The sequence below is a fragment of the Aureobasidium subglaciale genome (assembly GCF_000721755.1).
Source record: "Aureobasidium subglaciale EXF-2481 unplaced genomic scaffold scaffold_10, whole genome shotgun sequence".
In the NCBI taxonomy this organism is placed as follows: domain Eukaryota; kingdom Fungi; phylum Ascomycota; class Dothideomycetes; order Dothideales; family Saccotheciaceae; genus Aureobasidium; species Aureobasidium subglaciale.
The window spans coordinates 378,152-392,642 of record NW_013566985.1 but is presented as its reverse complement, the minus strand read 5'-3'; the positions used below and the strand labels follow the sequence as shown (position 1 = coordinate 392,642).

At 49.7% G+C, this 14,491-nt stretch overlaps 5 protein-coding genes across 5 annotated transcripts; 3 read left to right on the top strand and 2 right to left on the bottom strand.

Annotated features, from left to right (window-relative positions):
* Nucleotides 1–220: 220 nt before the first annotated feature.
* On the bottom strand, nucleotides 221–966 carry AUEXF2481DRAFT_65536 (uncharacterized protein; the record flags this gene model as incomplete). The annotated part of the gene is made up of 2 exons (XM_013488459.1): nucleotides 221–336; nucleotides 390–966. 2 exons carry the CDS (start codon nucleotides 964–966, stop codon nucleotides 221–223), a joined length of 693 nt encoding a protein of 230 aa, XP_013343913.1.
* A 338-nt stretch (nucleotides 967–1,304) lies between these two features.
* On the top strand, nucleotides 1,305–3,842 carry AUEXF2481DRAFT_39935 (uncharacterized protein). The gene has a single exon (XM_013488405.1). It carries the CDS (start codon nucleotides 1,394–1,396, stop codon nucleotides 3,563–3,565), a length of 2,172 nt encoding a protein of 723 aa, XP_013343859.1. The 5' UTR covers nucleotides 1,305–1,393; the 3' UTR covers nucleotides 3,566–3,842.
* Nucleotides 3,843–6,047: 2,205 nt separating this feature from the next.
* Nucleotides 6,048–8,369, bottom strand: AUEXF2481DRAFT_4991 (uncharacterized protein; the record flags this gene model as incomplete). The annotated part of the gene is made up of 2 exons (XM_013488278.1): nucleotides 6,048–8,279; nucleotides 8,340–8,369. The coding sequence occupies 2 exons, from the start codon at nucleotides 8,367–8,369 to the stop codon at nucleotides 6,048–6,050; spliced, it is 2,262 nt and encodes a 753-aa protein (XP_013343732.1).
* Nucleotides 8,370–11,272: 2,903 nt separating this feature from the next.
* On the top strand, nucleotides 11,273–13,166 carry AUEXF2481DRAFT_4990 (uncharacterized protein; the record flags this gene model as incomplete). The annotated part of the gene is made up of 3 exons (XM_013488277.1): nucleotides 11,273–11,357; nucleotides 11,410–11,423; nucleotides 11,475–13,166. The coding sequence occupies 3 exons, from the start codon at nucleotides 11,273–11,275 to the stop codon at nucleotides 13,164–13,166; spliced, it is 1,791 nt and encodes a 596-aa protein (XP_013343731.1).
* A 223-nt stretch (nucleotides 13,167–13,389) lies between these two features.
* On the top strand, nucleotides 13,390–14,405 carry AUEXF2481DRAFT_217262 (uncharacterized protein). Its single transcript, XM_013488537.1, has 2 exons — nucleotides 13,390–14,111; nucleotides 14,163–14,405. The coding sequence occupies exons 1-2, from the start codon at nucleotides 13,613–13,615 to the stop codon at nucleotides 14,366–14,368; spliced, it is 705 nt and encodes a 234-aa protein (XP_013343991.1). The 5' UTR covers nucleotides 13,390–13,612; the 3' UTR covers nucleotides 14,369–14,405.
* The last annotated feature ends 86 nt before the right edge of the window (nucleotides 14,406–14,491 follow it).

Sequence of the window (14,491 nt, the reverse complement as noted above, 5' to 3'; positions counted from 1 at the left end):
CGTACTGGAGTGCGTTAAATCAGAAGTGTCACATCCATGCATCCAACAACCTAGACGAGTAGGAGCAGAGTTCATGCCACATGCACCGAAAGATTAAAATCAAAATCTGACAAAGAAGCGAGGAGTCTCAGTATATTTAGTGATTCGTATTGTACAATGTGATTTTACAAGGCGTCCAGTATTCGTACAAGTTTTGTGGGTTGATGTTTGTACAACAAGTCTAGGTGGACTTGTCAATCTTGCCCTTCCAGTCAGCGACGTGGTCATTGATGACTCTTGATGCTTGCTCGACGGTGAAGTTTCTGCCAATGGCTTCGACAAAGTCGCCTTCAGGGTCTGTGGTGTGAAGTCAGCAATGATTCATGGTGTCTTTCTGTAGAGTGACTCACCCATCAGGTAGAAGTAGATGCTGTGGTCTACGAGGTAATCCTGCCCAGGCAGAACGTTCTGTGGTGTGGAAAAGTAGACACGGAAAGCCTTGCAAGTAGCCTTGACATCCTCGTACTCTCCAGTCAAGCCGATCATATCCTCGTGGAACTCCTTTAGGTACTCCTTGGTGACTTCTGGTGTGTCTCTTGCAGGATCACAAGTGATAAAGACAGGTCTCATGACATCACCGTGCTTCTCCTTGACATTGTCAATCATACCAGCCATCTTGTCCAACTCTTCGGGGCAAATATCCGGGCAGTGTGTGAAGCCAAAGTAGACCAGGGAGTATTTTCCTTTCAAGTTTTGCTCGGTGAAGGGTCGACGGTCTTGGTCGATCAGCTTAAAGGGACCGCCGACCAGAGGACGACCGACTCCTTTGCTGTGTTCGGCGATGCGCTTGCGGGCCATGCGCTCTTTCTCGTAGCGGAAGTAAAAGGCCATACCGACACCGGCTGACAGGAAGAGCATACCAGCTTGCCAACTGAACGGTCCGAAGCGATATCTCGATTTGGCCTCTTCTACAGTCTTGTAGTGCATAGTCGAGCTACGAGAAAATGTGCGGGTGGTGGTCTGGTTGACGCGGGATGAGATGCGCTGGGAGACGCATTGAGACGGCGAAGGGCGGGCGGAGAAGAAGGCGCGCTGCAGAGCAGTCCGCGGTAGTGATGTCGTTGGCATCGTGAGTTGATGAAGATTGTCTTGATCAAGAAATGTTCAAGTCGTGCTTTCTCAACTTCAACTTCAACTTCAACTTGGGACTTCGCCGCTGCTTGATCAGCGTCGCCGACTCCAACATGCGGCGTGCACAGACCCCATCTCCGGCTTTGCCGCCGTCATCGTCAATTGCCAACCTCTTTTTGCCATCGAATCATCACTCTCAACTGTGTACGAAGACTATTGGACGAAACAGTAAGCCGACCAACTACCTATTTTGCATGGATTTCAGTATCGTCGGAAGTGGCGAATGATACCCTACCGAGCCTTGCACCTCAAAAATGGTGTAATTCGTTTTGTGGTCAAACCATCATCGATTGTCCCATTCGGCTTTCCTACGTCCATTCCCATTAGGACTGCTCGTCGACATCTGAGCTTACTTCCTGCTGAGCCAACTGAAACAACTATCGCCTCTGTCAAACCAAGTGTCGAATCCGTCCAGGCCGCTTCTACACCTTCCATCGACCTTGCCATCGCGTCAGTCGAAACTGAAGAAGCAGGCATGAACTCTCAGAAAGAAGCCGAACTCCTGGCGATTCAGCATATTCTCGGTCTCAAAAATGCAACTGATGACTCTGTCAAAATCAAGCCCAAGGATCTTGAGCGATTGGAACGTCTGAAAGCTGCCGAGCCTGTCTTTGTCTGTGTTGATCTGGAAGCTTATGAATTTGCTCAAGACAAGATCACCGAAGTCGGCGTATCTATTCTGGACTCTCGAGATATCGTTGGTACTGATGCCGGTACTGATGGCACGGCCTGGCTTTCCAAGATCAGGACTCGTCATATGATCATTAAAGAATACAAGCATCTCGTCAACAAGCGGTTTGTTCATGGTTGTCCCGACAAGTTCAACTTTGGCAAATCCGAGACTGTTTCGCTGAGGAATATTCACCAAACCTTGACCCAACTCTTCGACGACCCTTCGCCTAGATCAAGTCGACCATCTGATAGCGGATCGAGAAGGCTTATTCTCGTTGGCCACGGGCTTTCTAACGATACTGCGTACCTCAACAAGCTCAAGTTTGCTCCTCATGCACGTGGCAACATTATCCAGGATGTCGATACTCAGAAATTCGTCGGTTCCAAGAAGCAAACCGTCGGCCTGAACAAGCTGATGTTGGGACTTGGTGTCGAAGCGGAAAATCTCCACAATGCAGGAAACGATGCCGCATACACACTGCAAGCACTTGTCTTGATGACGGTCCAACACACGAATGAGCCTGGTGCTTATATCAACGCCGTTGCGAATGCAAAGGCCAAGCTGGATCCAGCGAAGCAGCGTTATAAAGATCACAAGGCGAACATAGCAAAATTGAAGGAGCTGAAGCGCGCCGAGAAGAAGACAGCAGCCCTACCTGTAGTCGAGGCTTCGCGTGATCAAATTGCAACAGCCCCTCCGTCAGTTGAGACAAAGGCACCAAATCCAGCCCCGAGGATCACAAAGATACCACTCAATGGCTCAGTTATCAGCAGTCTAGATCGTTATGGTCTATCGAAGTCAATGGCTGAATCCGATTCTGTGCCTGTCGAGACCTTGTTACAGGAGGAAGTAAAACGCGATAACGAATTGGATCTTCAGGAATGGAATCTTATAGCCCCGAGAAACCCTACACGACCGCCGCCTAATCGAGATGAGCTTCGCGCTCGTGAAAGAGCTGCCAGAAAATTACTTCGGGAAAATAAAGGGAACATACCAGATTTTAAGAGGATCAGTCTTGATATTTGTAATGGACACGCTTCTTTTCCAGCCCCTAAACCACTTATCGGTTCATCGGAGCCTGAATCTTCAACCAAGAGGAAGAGTTCTGATGCTGAGCCTGACTCAGTCGATCACTACACAAAGCATGCAAAAGCAAGTCTGAGTACTGAGCGGATTAAGACAAGGTCACAAGCTGTTCGAACACCGGTTGAAGACGATCTATGGGTTGAAGATGATGACTATTCGATCTCCCCTGCCTTTGCGTCGGATGCTACCAGTCGTTCGAGCGTGCCAGACTCGAATCGAACATCACAACCCTTTGAAGATGCATCAATCAAGATAACAAAAGCGCCTACAGCGGTGCGGTCAAAACGCGAGGAAGCAGTTCAGCAATCCTTTACGATTACAAAAATACCGATTGACAAAATACCAACAGAAGTAGCCGCAGAATACCACCAGGCAACCAGAGTTCGTCATCATGGGTGGCAGATTCCCCTGACAACATCACCGCCGTCTGGCAAGAACAGAAAGCTTGATACTTCAGCAGAGATAGCTCCATCGAAATTTGTGGATGAGCTTGCGAAATTGAAAGATGAGACGCTACAGGACAGGACTACGGGTAGTGGAGAGAAGGGCGCATCGAGCTTTTTGGATCAGGAAGTTGAGGCGCATCGGGAGAAGAGGGCAGAGGATCAGCGCTGGGGTGGGTCTGGCTCCTCGTGAGGATATACTGAAAGTTGGCGTCGAGGGCCTGATGAGCTTCGATGAAGACCCTAAGGTGGTTCTTTGGTGTTTTGTGCGAACACTTCACACAACGTCAACGTGCTTTGTTGGTTTAGAAGTGTGTTGGATAGCACGGTCTGTGTGTTTGGCATTGCATCATTTTCACTGATCTAAACGAGATAGAGCAATCTCAACCATGATAGGAAACATTACACAGATTTTCAATAAAATATCTACTTAGCTTTGATGAAGAGCTTGTAGTATACAAGCAGAGGCTTGATCAAACTTGACCTATCACGACGTTTACAAGGTGATAGTACAGGTCGACGACAGCAAAGCCAAGTATCTGGCATCCGTTGTTGGAAAAGAAGGCGATGCCAACGGTATCAAAGCGGACGAGTGGAGGAAATGATCAGGTCAATGACTCCTCACCGTCATGTGCTTCTCTTTCCCTGCATGGAGGATTCAGTGTTTGTCATCAAGACGAAGGGGGGCTACAATTGAGATGATGAGATTACAAAAAGCAGGTTACACAGACCTTAGTGCCCTGCAGCAGTATTCCCGTTCCTCCCCATACGAAATCTTTCAATTGTTGCAGCAATCAACAACGTCTCAATATCCGCACCATACCTATCGAGAGGACAACTAGGGATTGCTGTGTGTTCGGACTCTCAACGATTTTTATAGTCGTGACAGGTTTCGATGTTATAGTGCAAAAGACTGGCTTAAAGTGTCTCTTGGTTTATCTGACCATATTGCTGAGCTTTTGAGTGGCTATACCTCTGATGCCTTTTTCAACTACGGAAGTTGATGTATTGTGGAAAATCATCAGGAAAGAAAAATCTCTCCAAGATCTCCAGAGAGTTGTCCTTGGTCGTACTATTTGAACTTTGTCAGAATTTGCGAATGGAGAGAACAGGCAGATAATCAGGTCCGTAAGTCCATGACCGGAGCTCCTTCTTTCGTCCTTGAGTTTTATGCTCTTAGAGTGCACGATGAATGTCTGCATAAAAGGAGATACAAAGCCAGAAGATTTACGGACCTGGTGCCTTTGCAGTGATGTACAGGGGTTTTAAGGCTGCAAGTCGACGAGTCGCGATCCGTGATTAAGTTCAAACTTCTTGATAACAAGACAACGTGGTCCATAACGTTTCCGACGGCAGTGAGAAAGTTGTAGCTGGATCTTTACGGCTTAACTTGTACCATCAAGGAAGAGGTGGAATTACATGCGGGGCAGATCAGCAATAATTTAAGTGTTACCTGCGTTCACTGCTCCTACTTGTATTAGTGGGCGTGATCTATCGAGGATTCTCAATACCATTGTCCGTGGCTGCTAATTGACAATCCGAACGCATGAGGGAGATCTTCCATTTCCTATTATCATAACTATTAAGAAACAAGCACACACTCATGTCTCAACTGATGCCATCCACGTTCTGCTCTGATGGGATGAAGGCACAGAAGCAAGATCACATGGATAAATGATCAGGTCTGCAAAGCTTCACGCTGAGCCAGGTCTTTCTACAACGGTCGTCTACTCAAGAAACTAGACAATCTGGTGCGGTCCGAGATGCTGAAGATGTTCTAGCGTTATGTACCTGGTTATTCTGTCCCTCTCGATAGATCCGTAAGAAAAATGGTGATAATTGCAGAAGACTTGCTCGAGCACCAGTTGTGCAATGATGTTTTCTGCTTACTGCGTGGTAGATGAGTACAGATTTAGTGGGAAGCGTGAGAGAGATCCACATAGAGCTTCTTGGGACGTTTGCAGTGAAGTTCCATCGATGACTTTCACGACGCAGCTGAGAGAACTATCGGTTAAGAGGTATGGACAGAACGCGGGAAAGATTTCACATCGTCATCAGACCTCCAAGAACAAGTTCAATGTATCTTTTGCTATCTGAGACGGTGATGCGTATCTCACGCCGTATGCATCCTGTAGGATCTTGTAAATGTCGCATTAGCGTGCGGTTCGTCATCATAATAGAGCTGCAGATGTGGATGCGCCGGGAAGAATATACAGTAGGTTATCGAATGACGGCAAAACAAGCAAAGATAAAGATGCGCCCGCGGAGGTAATGAATGGACTACATATTGTCTGCAGATAGTGGCTGGATCGAGAAGAAGAAAGTAGTTGATAGCTCGCTCAGATGGAAGGAAGTCACGTCGATGACGAGGCCAAGCACAGTGAACGCAAACGCATCATCGTGCATTCAAAAGAGCAGCAGGTTCAATTAGCTCATGCGACAGGAAACATCTCACGCGGCGGGAAGTAAGAGAGCACACAATATGATATGAACAATCTTCTCATTATACTGGAAGAGACATTATAAATATGTCGGACAAGTCTATCGTCCTAGGCATAATTTCGTCGTGAAGTAAAAACGGAAAAGCAAAACTGGTATCATCTCAACATCCTATCCGTCCAATCCCATTATACACATGATATTCCAACTTTTTTTTGTACAAAAGTTTGCTGCCTCTAGCAAGAGTCACCAGGGCAGGCAATGTTGGTACCGTAAGGGCTGGGTCCGGCGATACCAGCGATCTGGAAGACAGCGTTGACGACACCACCAATACCTTCTCCGGCAATGAGACCACCAGCGATGGCGAAGCCGTAGATCTCAAAGTGCTTGGGCTTGTGCTTGGCCCAGAAGTAAGCGGGGACGGCACCCATAACCATAGCAGATCCGTAAACAGTGGCGTTAAGGACGAAGGCGAGGGCAATGCACATGACGTTGGGGTGGTAAGCCTTGTACTTCTCCCATGAGCCAGTGTAGGCGTAGTGGCGGATGATGACCATGGCACCACCGAAGATGGCAAAGGCAATGGCGAAGTATCCGGAAGTCTTGGGGACGGGGAAGACGGGATCAGTGACAGCGACAGCAACTGCGCGCCAAGCACCAACACTGGGAGCAGCGAAGGGGCAAGTCTCGGCATCAACGTCGATAATACAGGGGTAGGCCTTGCTGAAGAGCATGAACATGGCGGGAGCAAGGACACAGGCGACAATCGTACCGAGACCCTGAGCAACCCATTGCTGGAAGGGAGAAGTGCGGAGGAGGTAACCGACACGGAAGTCACCAACCAAATCGGAAGCCTGACCAGCACCGATGGAGGCAAGAGAACCACCGATCAAATTGAGGCGCTGAGCGTGCTCGGTCATCCAGTGCTCACCCTTGGTGGCGCCACCGAGAACAAGCTGGGAAGCCTTGGAAGCGGCAGTCAAAGGAGTAACATCAGTGACACCAGCGCACTGGACGGCGAGAATGGCGAAGAAGAAGGCGAGGAAGACGGACAGAAGGGACATGCCAACGGGCATATCGTACTGGACACCAAGAACAATGCAGCAAGCAATGATGCTGAGTACGAGGATAGGACCCCACATCCAGATCTTGACGAGCTCGTGGTCAGCAGCGGAGTCCTTGATGATATCCTTCTCCTCCTGATCTCTGACATTGATAGTAGTACCGCTCATGCCAGCCTTGGAGGTCATGGCGTTGAAGCCCTTAGCAGCTCCACGACCCATAGCCTTGAACATGATGAAGAAGACCTTGTACTGGAGGAAGAGTTCGGTGAAGGAGATGACAATCATGGCCAAGACGCCGGGCCACAAGAGCCAGTAACGGGGGCTGGGAGTATCCTTGTTGGCCCACTTGGTGCTCAAAGAGTAGTAAGAGACAATCTTGCCCCACTTCGGGTCATCAGGGTAGGGGTGAACACCGAAGGCGACATCGTAGGCGACAAGAGCAGGACCGATGATGCCCCAAGCGAGGACACTACCACCGAAGAAGGAGAGGGCGACGTTGAGACCGACGAGCATACCAGAACCGATGAAGGCAGGAGTGAACTCGATAAACCAACCCCAGTTCTCAACGAGAATGGCAGCGTTGTTGTACTTGCCCCAGATGAAGAACCAGGTGAAAATGTGCCAGTCCCAAAGAATACCAGTGGCGTACTGGGAGACGACACGGAGAACCAGGGCGAACATGAAGGACCAACTCAGAGCCTTCATCTTCAGCTTGGCAACAGCCTCACCAGTAGCGGCAGCGTGCATGCTGCGGATGGTAAGGGCGCAGGCAGAGGGAGTAGGGAAGATCAAGTTCAGCTCTCTCGCGACGTAGATGATGAAGAACTTGCGAAGAGGGGTAGCGAAGGCAAATCCGAAGTAGGCACCGACGATGGTCAGGGAGATAAGTCTGCCAAAGTCCTCCTTGGGAGTGCTGAGGAGCTTCAACTGATAGAGTGCAGGAATACCAGAAACCATGACGGATCCGAGACCACCAGCAGCGGTAGCAGCAGTCTGGACGATGTTGTTCTCACGGGGACCGAAAGATCCACCGAAGATTGGGAAGTTCTCAGGGAGAGCCTTGGAGAGAGGCTTGAGGACACCGAAACCGATGATGGCACCGAAAAGCGAGGCACCGAAAGTCCATCCAGTCTTCAGACCAAGGTAAATGTTGGAAGCGTTGACGAGAGCACCACAGATACATCCGACAAGCATGGCACGGAATGTAACGACCCAGTGGCGCTCCTCGGGAAGGTCGTCGTAGGGTGCGAAAGGGTCTGCGATGGTACCCTCATCGTAGTCGGTATCCTCCTCGGCCTTGACCAGGTTGGGATCCTTTTCGTCGAACTTGTCCTTGTCCATGGAGTTGACAGAGAGGGTCTCCTGGTGCTTCTCACCGTGCACATCAATGGTTCCGCCCATGGGCTATGATTGAATATGTTAGCGACGTTGATCAAGGAGTCATGTAGGTCATGGTCAGCATACCTCAGATGTGACCTCTACAACGTTCGGCATGATGAATGTTGTTCGTGTGTAACACAGATGCAGAATCTCAGGAACCAGGGGGCAGAGTAGGTGTATTTATCAAGCACTCATCACCCTCACTCCTGGTAGTACCGTGGCTTGTGATAAGCCCGCAGATACGAATCGTTTTGACCTGTCCGTTATGGCGGCCAGAACCTACCGTCGGGCCCTAGTACGGGATGCATATTGGTTAATGATAGGCGACCTTTCCAGTGACTGGTGCGAGATTAATCTTGGCCATGCTTGGCTCGTTCGCCAAGCAGATCTGCTCTTGTCTCCTTCCAATTTAGGTAGAATGCGACCTCATCGTGGCGGATAATGGACCACACGCGCGCATAAAAAGCACGCAGATTGCGGATGGACAACGTGCAAATTGAGTCATGAAAACAGTCCATTGGGTGCCTGCTGTTCGCTTGTGATAATCCTCGCCGTTGCTCAGTTCGAGAATTGCGCTTAGGACTTGATCCGCAGACTCGGCTAATTGTTCTCATGTCTCTCCACGGACCCTTTGTACACGGACGTTGAACCCCAGTGACATTAGCAAATGGAAATTGGGAAGGTGGAGGATTCCGCGGTTTCGAGCATCAATTCGCAAAGGCCGTCGATTTTGGCACCATAAGACGGTTGATTCTGGATGACTCTTTCTCGGTTGCTGTAGCCGGAGTTGGAAGGCCTGATTCCTTGTGCTTCCGGTGATCAAGGCGCTTGTCAATGGTAGGGCGAGTTATAGTGTGAATTGTGCGTATGGACTCTCACGCGACCCGACCAGACATCACTCCATGGGGGAAGCCAGATGACTTTCGTATTACCATTTCTGGGCACGATAAGAAGCAAAGTCGTGATGGCGGAAGGATGATGAGCCTTTACCGGCACATCTTGGAAGCCCGTATACCGTCGTACCTCCTTGCTACGGAAAGCCTGAAAAGTGGTTATACGGGCGTACAAGGTTGGCTGCGCATTCAACTTGTCCCAGGCAAGACAAAGGGTCTTGAAGCATGAAACCGAAGTCGACAGAATTGTCCAACTAAGAGCCTCAAGCCTCACAAGCCAAACTCAAGCCTGCCGAAGGCTACCTCGGTCCTTTTTTGTGGCTGTGAACAAGGTTGCGGAGTGCTTGGCCGCCAAGAGATCAAGCGAAAAACTTCCCTCCCTGCTCACACTTGCGGAACGGCCACTCGAGGCTCAATCGGGCAGGTCCGTTGGGACATTCAATCGTGCTGTCAAATTTGACACAAATCAAACACACCATTTAATGGCTCACTCTGTGTCGAAGGATGCGGCCATTCCTTCGCTCTATCTGCTGACCTTCTGCTTCGCGTTGGATCACCTTGTTCATCATGCAACGGAAATTGATTGCATCTTATGTCGAAACCCATCACCGTATTACCGACAGCGTTTGGATGTGGCGAGAATCATGTGTGAACTGGGAGACAGCCCAGCGGAGTATATTTCTTGATCCATTTGAAGCCCCCCTATCCTTCACGGAGAGACGCCATATTGTTCATGTTAATCTTGGGAGTTGCGCGCGACTTGTTGCTGTGTCTTATGACCTGAGGGAGTATCTTTGCCTCGACATCCCTGTCGAGTCAGGACGATAAACGGCCACTGGCCACCACGGTCAAGGTAATGGAGTGACAAGCACTTGTTGCATGTCTTGATCGATCAACCGACTCGCCAACATAGGGATGCCTCTTGGCTGTTGGCTCTGGATCCAACGACGCTATGTGTAACGAAGATGCAATAGTCTATGTGTAGCTGTATGACCCCGCTCAGTATTTGGTCACGAGAAATCATCGGCGATCAATCTGATATTCGCAATTCGACTAGTGCTTACCAGTGATGTTTTGTGTGTAAAACCGTAATGGTAGGCGGTATTCATTCGAAGGGTCATGACTGACTTGCGGAGTTTTGCGATGTCTTGCTACCTCATAGACTACTAGCCGTCTTCTTGTTCCATTACCGGTCTCTGCTGTCTGCGAGTGGCCAGGACACAGACTCACAAGTGTGAAGCTATGCTGATGTACATCAATACCGGTCAAGATCTCCACCAAGCCCACGTCCTAGCTAGCTTGATGAAATAGTCTGGCACTACCTATGTAGAACTCAGGAACAGGATATAGAGAGCGACCCCCTGCAAAACTCCCCTTTGGCAGAGGCATAATATGGCATCATGTCAATGATAAATGTAGGAGCAGGGTCGTCCCCACGGCATCATCTAACGTCATCGGCCATCTCGTCCATCGACACTCAACAGAAGGGATCGAAGGCGTTAGTGCGGCGTTTGCAACAGAAAAGCTGTGTAGCTTATCATATATAGCACTGAACAGTGAACGTGTTCGCTCAAGATGTCGCTTTGACCAGGAATAATGCCTCTCGTTATCCTCCAGGACAGATATATGATTCCGCTCCGCTTATCGGCTTGGCATCGATCAGCCTTTTGTACGCGATGAACGTTCGTGCCATTCCCATCACCAGCTAAACCAACTGAAAGAAAGCGCCTGGCTGCTCTTTGATTTTCATCTATCTTTGTTGTGTTGTAGATTGAGGATAGCGACAATCCTCCGCAAAGCTATTGCGAGTCTATCTCAAACACCAACTCCGTCGTGCATGAGAGCCAGCGAATCAAGCGTCGGCACAGCCTGATCCTCCGCATATTGTTCAATTAATCATGTAGCACTGCCTGTATATGTCTGTAAAAGGTGGCTAACGATCCTGTATCCGGTCAGCATTTAATCTCAATCCTTGTGCAATATAGTTAGTCAGCTTTTGGAGCCTGGCCGTAATCATCTTCTTATGTCGCCGGCCTTCTCTCCAGTTGTTGCTCGAGGCGATTTTGGAAGCTTCGTGTCCAGTTCGTCGCCGCAGACTCGGAAACCGCTATTCGAACCACTGACATGCTCTTGATACTGACGATCAGCGTTTTGACGAGGACTTGCCTAGCGAGTGACTTTTGGGTCTCGAAATGGAGTAATACACCTGGTAAGTTGCAAGCAATGCGCGATCGCACTTGAAGTCATTCTAACTTTTCCAGTTGGACCTGATGGTGTAAGTTGAGTCTAAGAATGAGACGACCTTCCCCAACACTAACAGACCTAGCCATGGCACGCTTTGAACATCTCGTGGGACGATAAGCCAGCACAAAATTTCGCGATGCTCCCTTCGCTCACAAAGACATCTTTGTTGATCGCAGCCGACGCTTGCTCCACACAGAACTCGCAATGTCCCAACCAAGTGTCATCTGGCGACTGGCCGATGTGGACATCATCCGCAGCACACAAGCCATACCTTTGGCAGGATGGTGAGCTGTATAATGGTGGCAACTGGGATGAGACTGTATCGTGGCCTCTCAACTTGACTGGTGATGGACAATGGGCGCACGAACGAGCTATAGTGTGGAACACTGACGACGAGAATGTCTCCTTGTACGATCAAGCGATTACCTTGACGCACAACTATACTGTGAATTCACCAGCTGGTGGAATGTATACTATGAACGCTGGATTCTTCTCGTTGTACGGAGGTCAAAACGAATCTTCATGGCTCAATGCTACTGGATCCAATGTCACTCAGATGATTCAACTACCCTTCATGAAGAACGTGTCGGCTGTCTCATCCGTCTCTTATGGCCTTCATGTCGGCTCTCCAAGTCTGAGTCTGGACCCAAGTCTGGTGATGGGAGGCTATGATCGGTCTCGTTGCTTGACCGATCCTGTTACTACGCACAACACGACATTCATACTGGTTGATGTGTCAATCGGATCTGCGGGCTCCGGATGGCCCTTTGTTGATCTGTACAGTGGCATGGGTAATCTTTCAGAGAACTCCCAGAGTGGTTTTCTCGAAAGATCCGTGCAGATCCTAGCGAATCCAGGAGTCCCATATCTGTATTTGCCTCAGCAAACATGCGACTCAATCGCAAAGTACCTTCCAGTGACTTACAACCAGGATCTTGGTCTCTACATATGGAACCAGGACCTAGATTCAAGCAACAGTCGTTATAAGGAGCTGATTGAGACATCCACCTATCTCTCATTCAATATCCAAGACGAGTCCACGCAGGAAGACAAGCAACTCCATGTACCCTTTGCGCTTCTCACTCTCGAGCTGGACTATCCGATCACAAATAACAAAACACGTTACTTCCCTTGCAGACCGTACACGCCCCGCGACGGTCAACCGTATCATCTCGGACGTGCGTTCTTGCAGGCAGCACTTTTAGCACAGAACTGGGAAACAAATACAACATGGCTCTCACAAGCACCTGGCCCAAATGCGACGGCCTCGTCTAGACCGGTCATTATACAACAGGGCGACACTACAATCGCCGTAATGCCGAACGCTCCTGCATGGCTGTCTACATGGGACGGCACTCTCAGACAATCAAACTGGAATCAGGTGCTCGGTAATGGCACCACCGGCTCGACGTTGGCCGAGTCTGACACGATCTCTGGTGGAACGATCGCTGGAATAGTCATTGGTGCGTTGGCAGGTATTGCTATCATCGCGGCTGCTATTCTCTTCTACGTCCGACGCCGCCGTGCCAAGGCAGGATATGGTGATGTCGCTTTGATCTCATTCGCAGACAGTGAGGACAGTCCGCACCGAACACCTGAACTGGAGCACAAGCCGACTCATGAGGCTGGATCTACCCCGGTGTATGAGGTGGAGAGTCCAGAAAAGATGATGGGGATGAGCGAGCTGCCTTCATCGTCGCATAAGAACAAACCATCAGAGGTGGAAGGTATCGGTATTGCTGAGTTGCCTGGGCACGATGTGCAGCCCAGATAGGAACTCAGTTCTTGTTCACACCTGCCTACTACAGACGAAACCAAGATGAGTTCTCCGTTGTGGTTGACGTCTGTCAAAAGGGAGAATCATCTCCCAATTCCCGACTCCATCCCGAGAGAGCGTACTAATTTACTTTTCTCCGTGCACATATGTCTGACCATGAAAATCGCTGTGCCTCTCTACCGCTCCCCCGTCCGCAAGAGTGGACGATGATGTAGACAAATGTTGGTAGTTGGCTTTACGAACCCTACACAAGACTATGAGGAGACCCTAGGTACGCCCGCATCGTTCAGTCTGTTGTTCGCTCCTCCAGACCTGTCGCAAGGCAAGAACATTCTCAATATATCCTCCCAGGCAGCAGAGAGAGCAAATTTTCACGTCCCCCACAACACACGTCTCAGTTCAGAAAAACATTGTGCCTTTCTACCGCCTCTTTCCCGGCATCAATGGTCATTGGAGAGCCACTTGTTGTCCCTCTATTCACTTCTATAGGGAGAACCCCGGAGCCAGGTCCGGGTGAATCTTCCAACACGCTACCAATCTCGATCGCGTGTAAGGCGTCAATTGTTTCTCCCGATCTCTGTCAGCGACATCAACATCCAAACATGTCGTCATCCCCAGAAGACTCACCACCCAGGCTCTCAGCCCTGAGGGGTACTCAAAGTAACTCAGAGCTGGCACTCGATCCCAGCAGAAATCTCACGTATACCCCGAGTCCAGTCGAGACCACCTTCCAACGTCCTCGCTCTTCATCAGAGGGAGTCCTGGAGCCCTTTTTTGACGACATCCCACCTGGTGCTGTGGCAACCACCTCACCTGACGCTGTACCCACTGGCCCAAGCCACATGTTTGGTCGATCCTGCCCAGACAACAACCCCAATTGCCACTGGCATCATCAACAGATGCAACACTGCCACGTCCCCTGGAAAACCTGCAAGCGTGCTAGTAAGACGTCTGAGTGAACCTCTCCCTATTGCTCATGCTGATTCGTTATAGCTCAAGCAATCAGACAATTCTACTTCGCTGGTGAAGCATGGCTCGAGGCACCTGAAGGATGGAATGCAGAACATGAGCACTGCCTCAGAACAAACAACAAGTGCCCTCGTCACTCTACGCTTGAGGTAATCAGGGGGGAAATGGCGATTAGTGGTCTTTCGGCCGGAAAGCCTACAAATCATCATGAGGAAGGAAAGCAGAATTAGAGACGCAAGGTAGACAAGGTGACGACGAGATCGGATGCCTGGGTCTGAGGCGCAGACAGAGTGGAACGACAGGTCAGATAGATCTACTGTAAGATGAATCGAAGCACGACTCTCCTCTTGAAT

What these genes read in the sequence shown, in the direction of transcription:
- AUEXF2481DRAFT_217262 (XM_013488537.1), top strand. Translation starts at nt 13,613, where the DNA reads ATGGTCATTGGAGAGCCACTTGTTGTCCCTCTATTCACTTCTATAGGG. An exon ending in GAAAACCTGCAAGCGTGCTA is followed by an intron (nt 14,112 to 14,162) that starts GTAAGACGTCTG and finishes GATTCGTTATAG; the next exon opens with CTCAAGCAATCAGACAATTC.
- AUEXF2481DRAFT_39935 (XM_013488405.1), top strand. Translation starts at nt 1,394, where the DNA reads ATGATACCCTACCGAGCCTTGCACCTCAAAAATGGTGTAATTCGTTTT.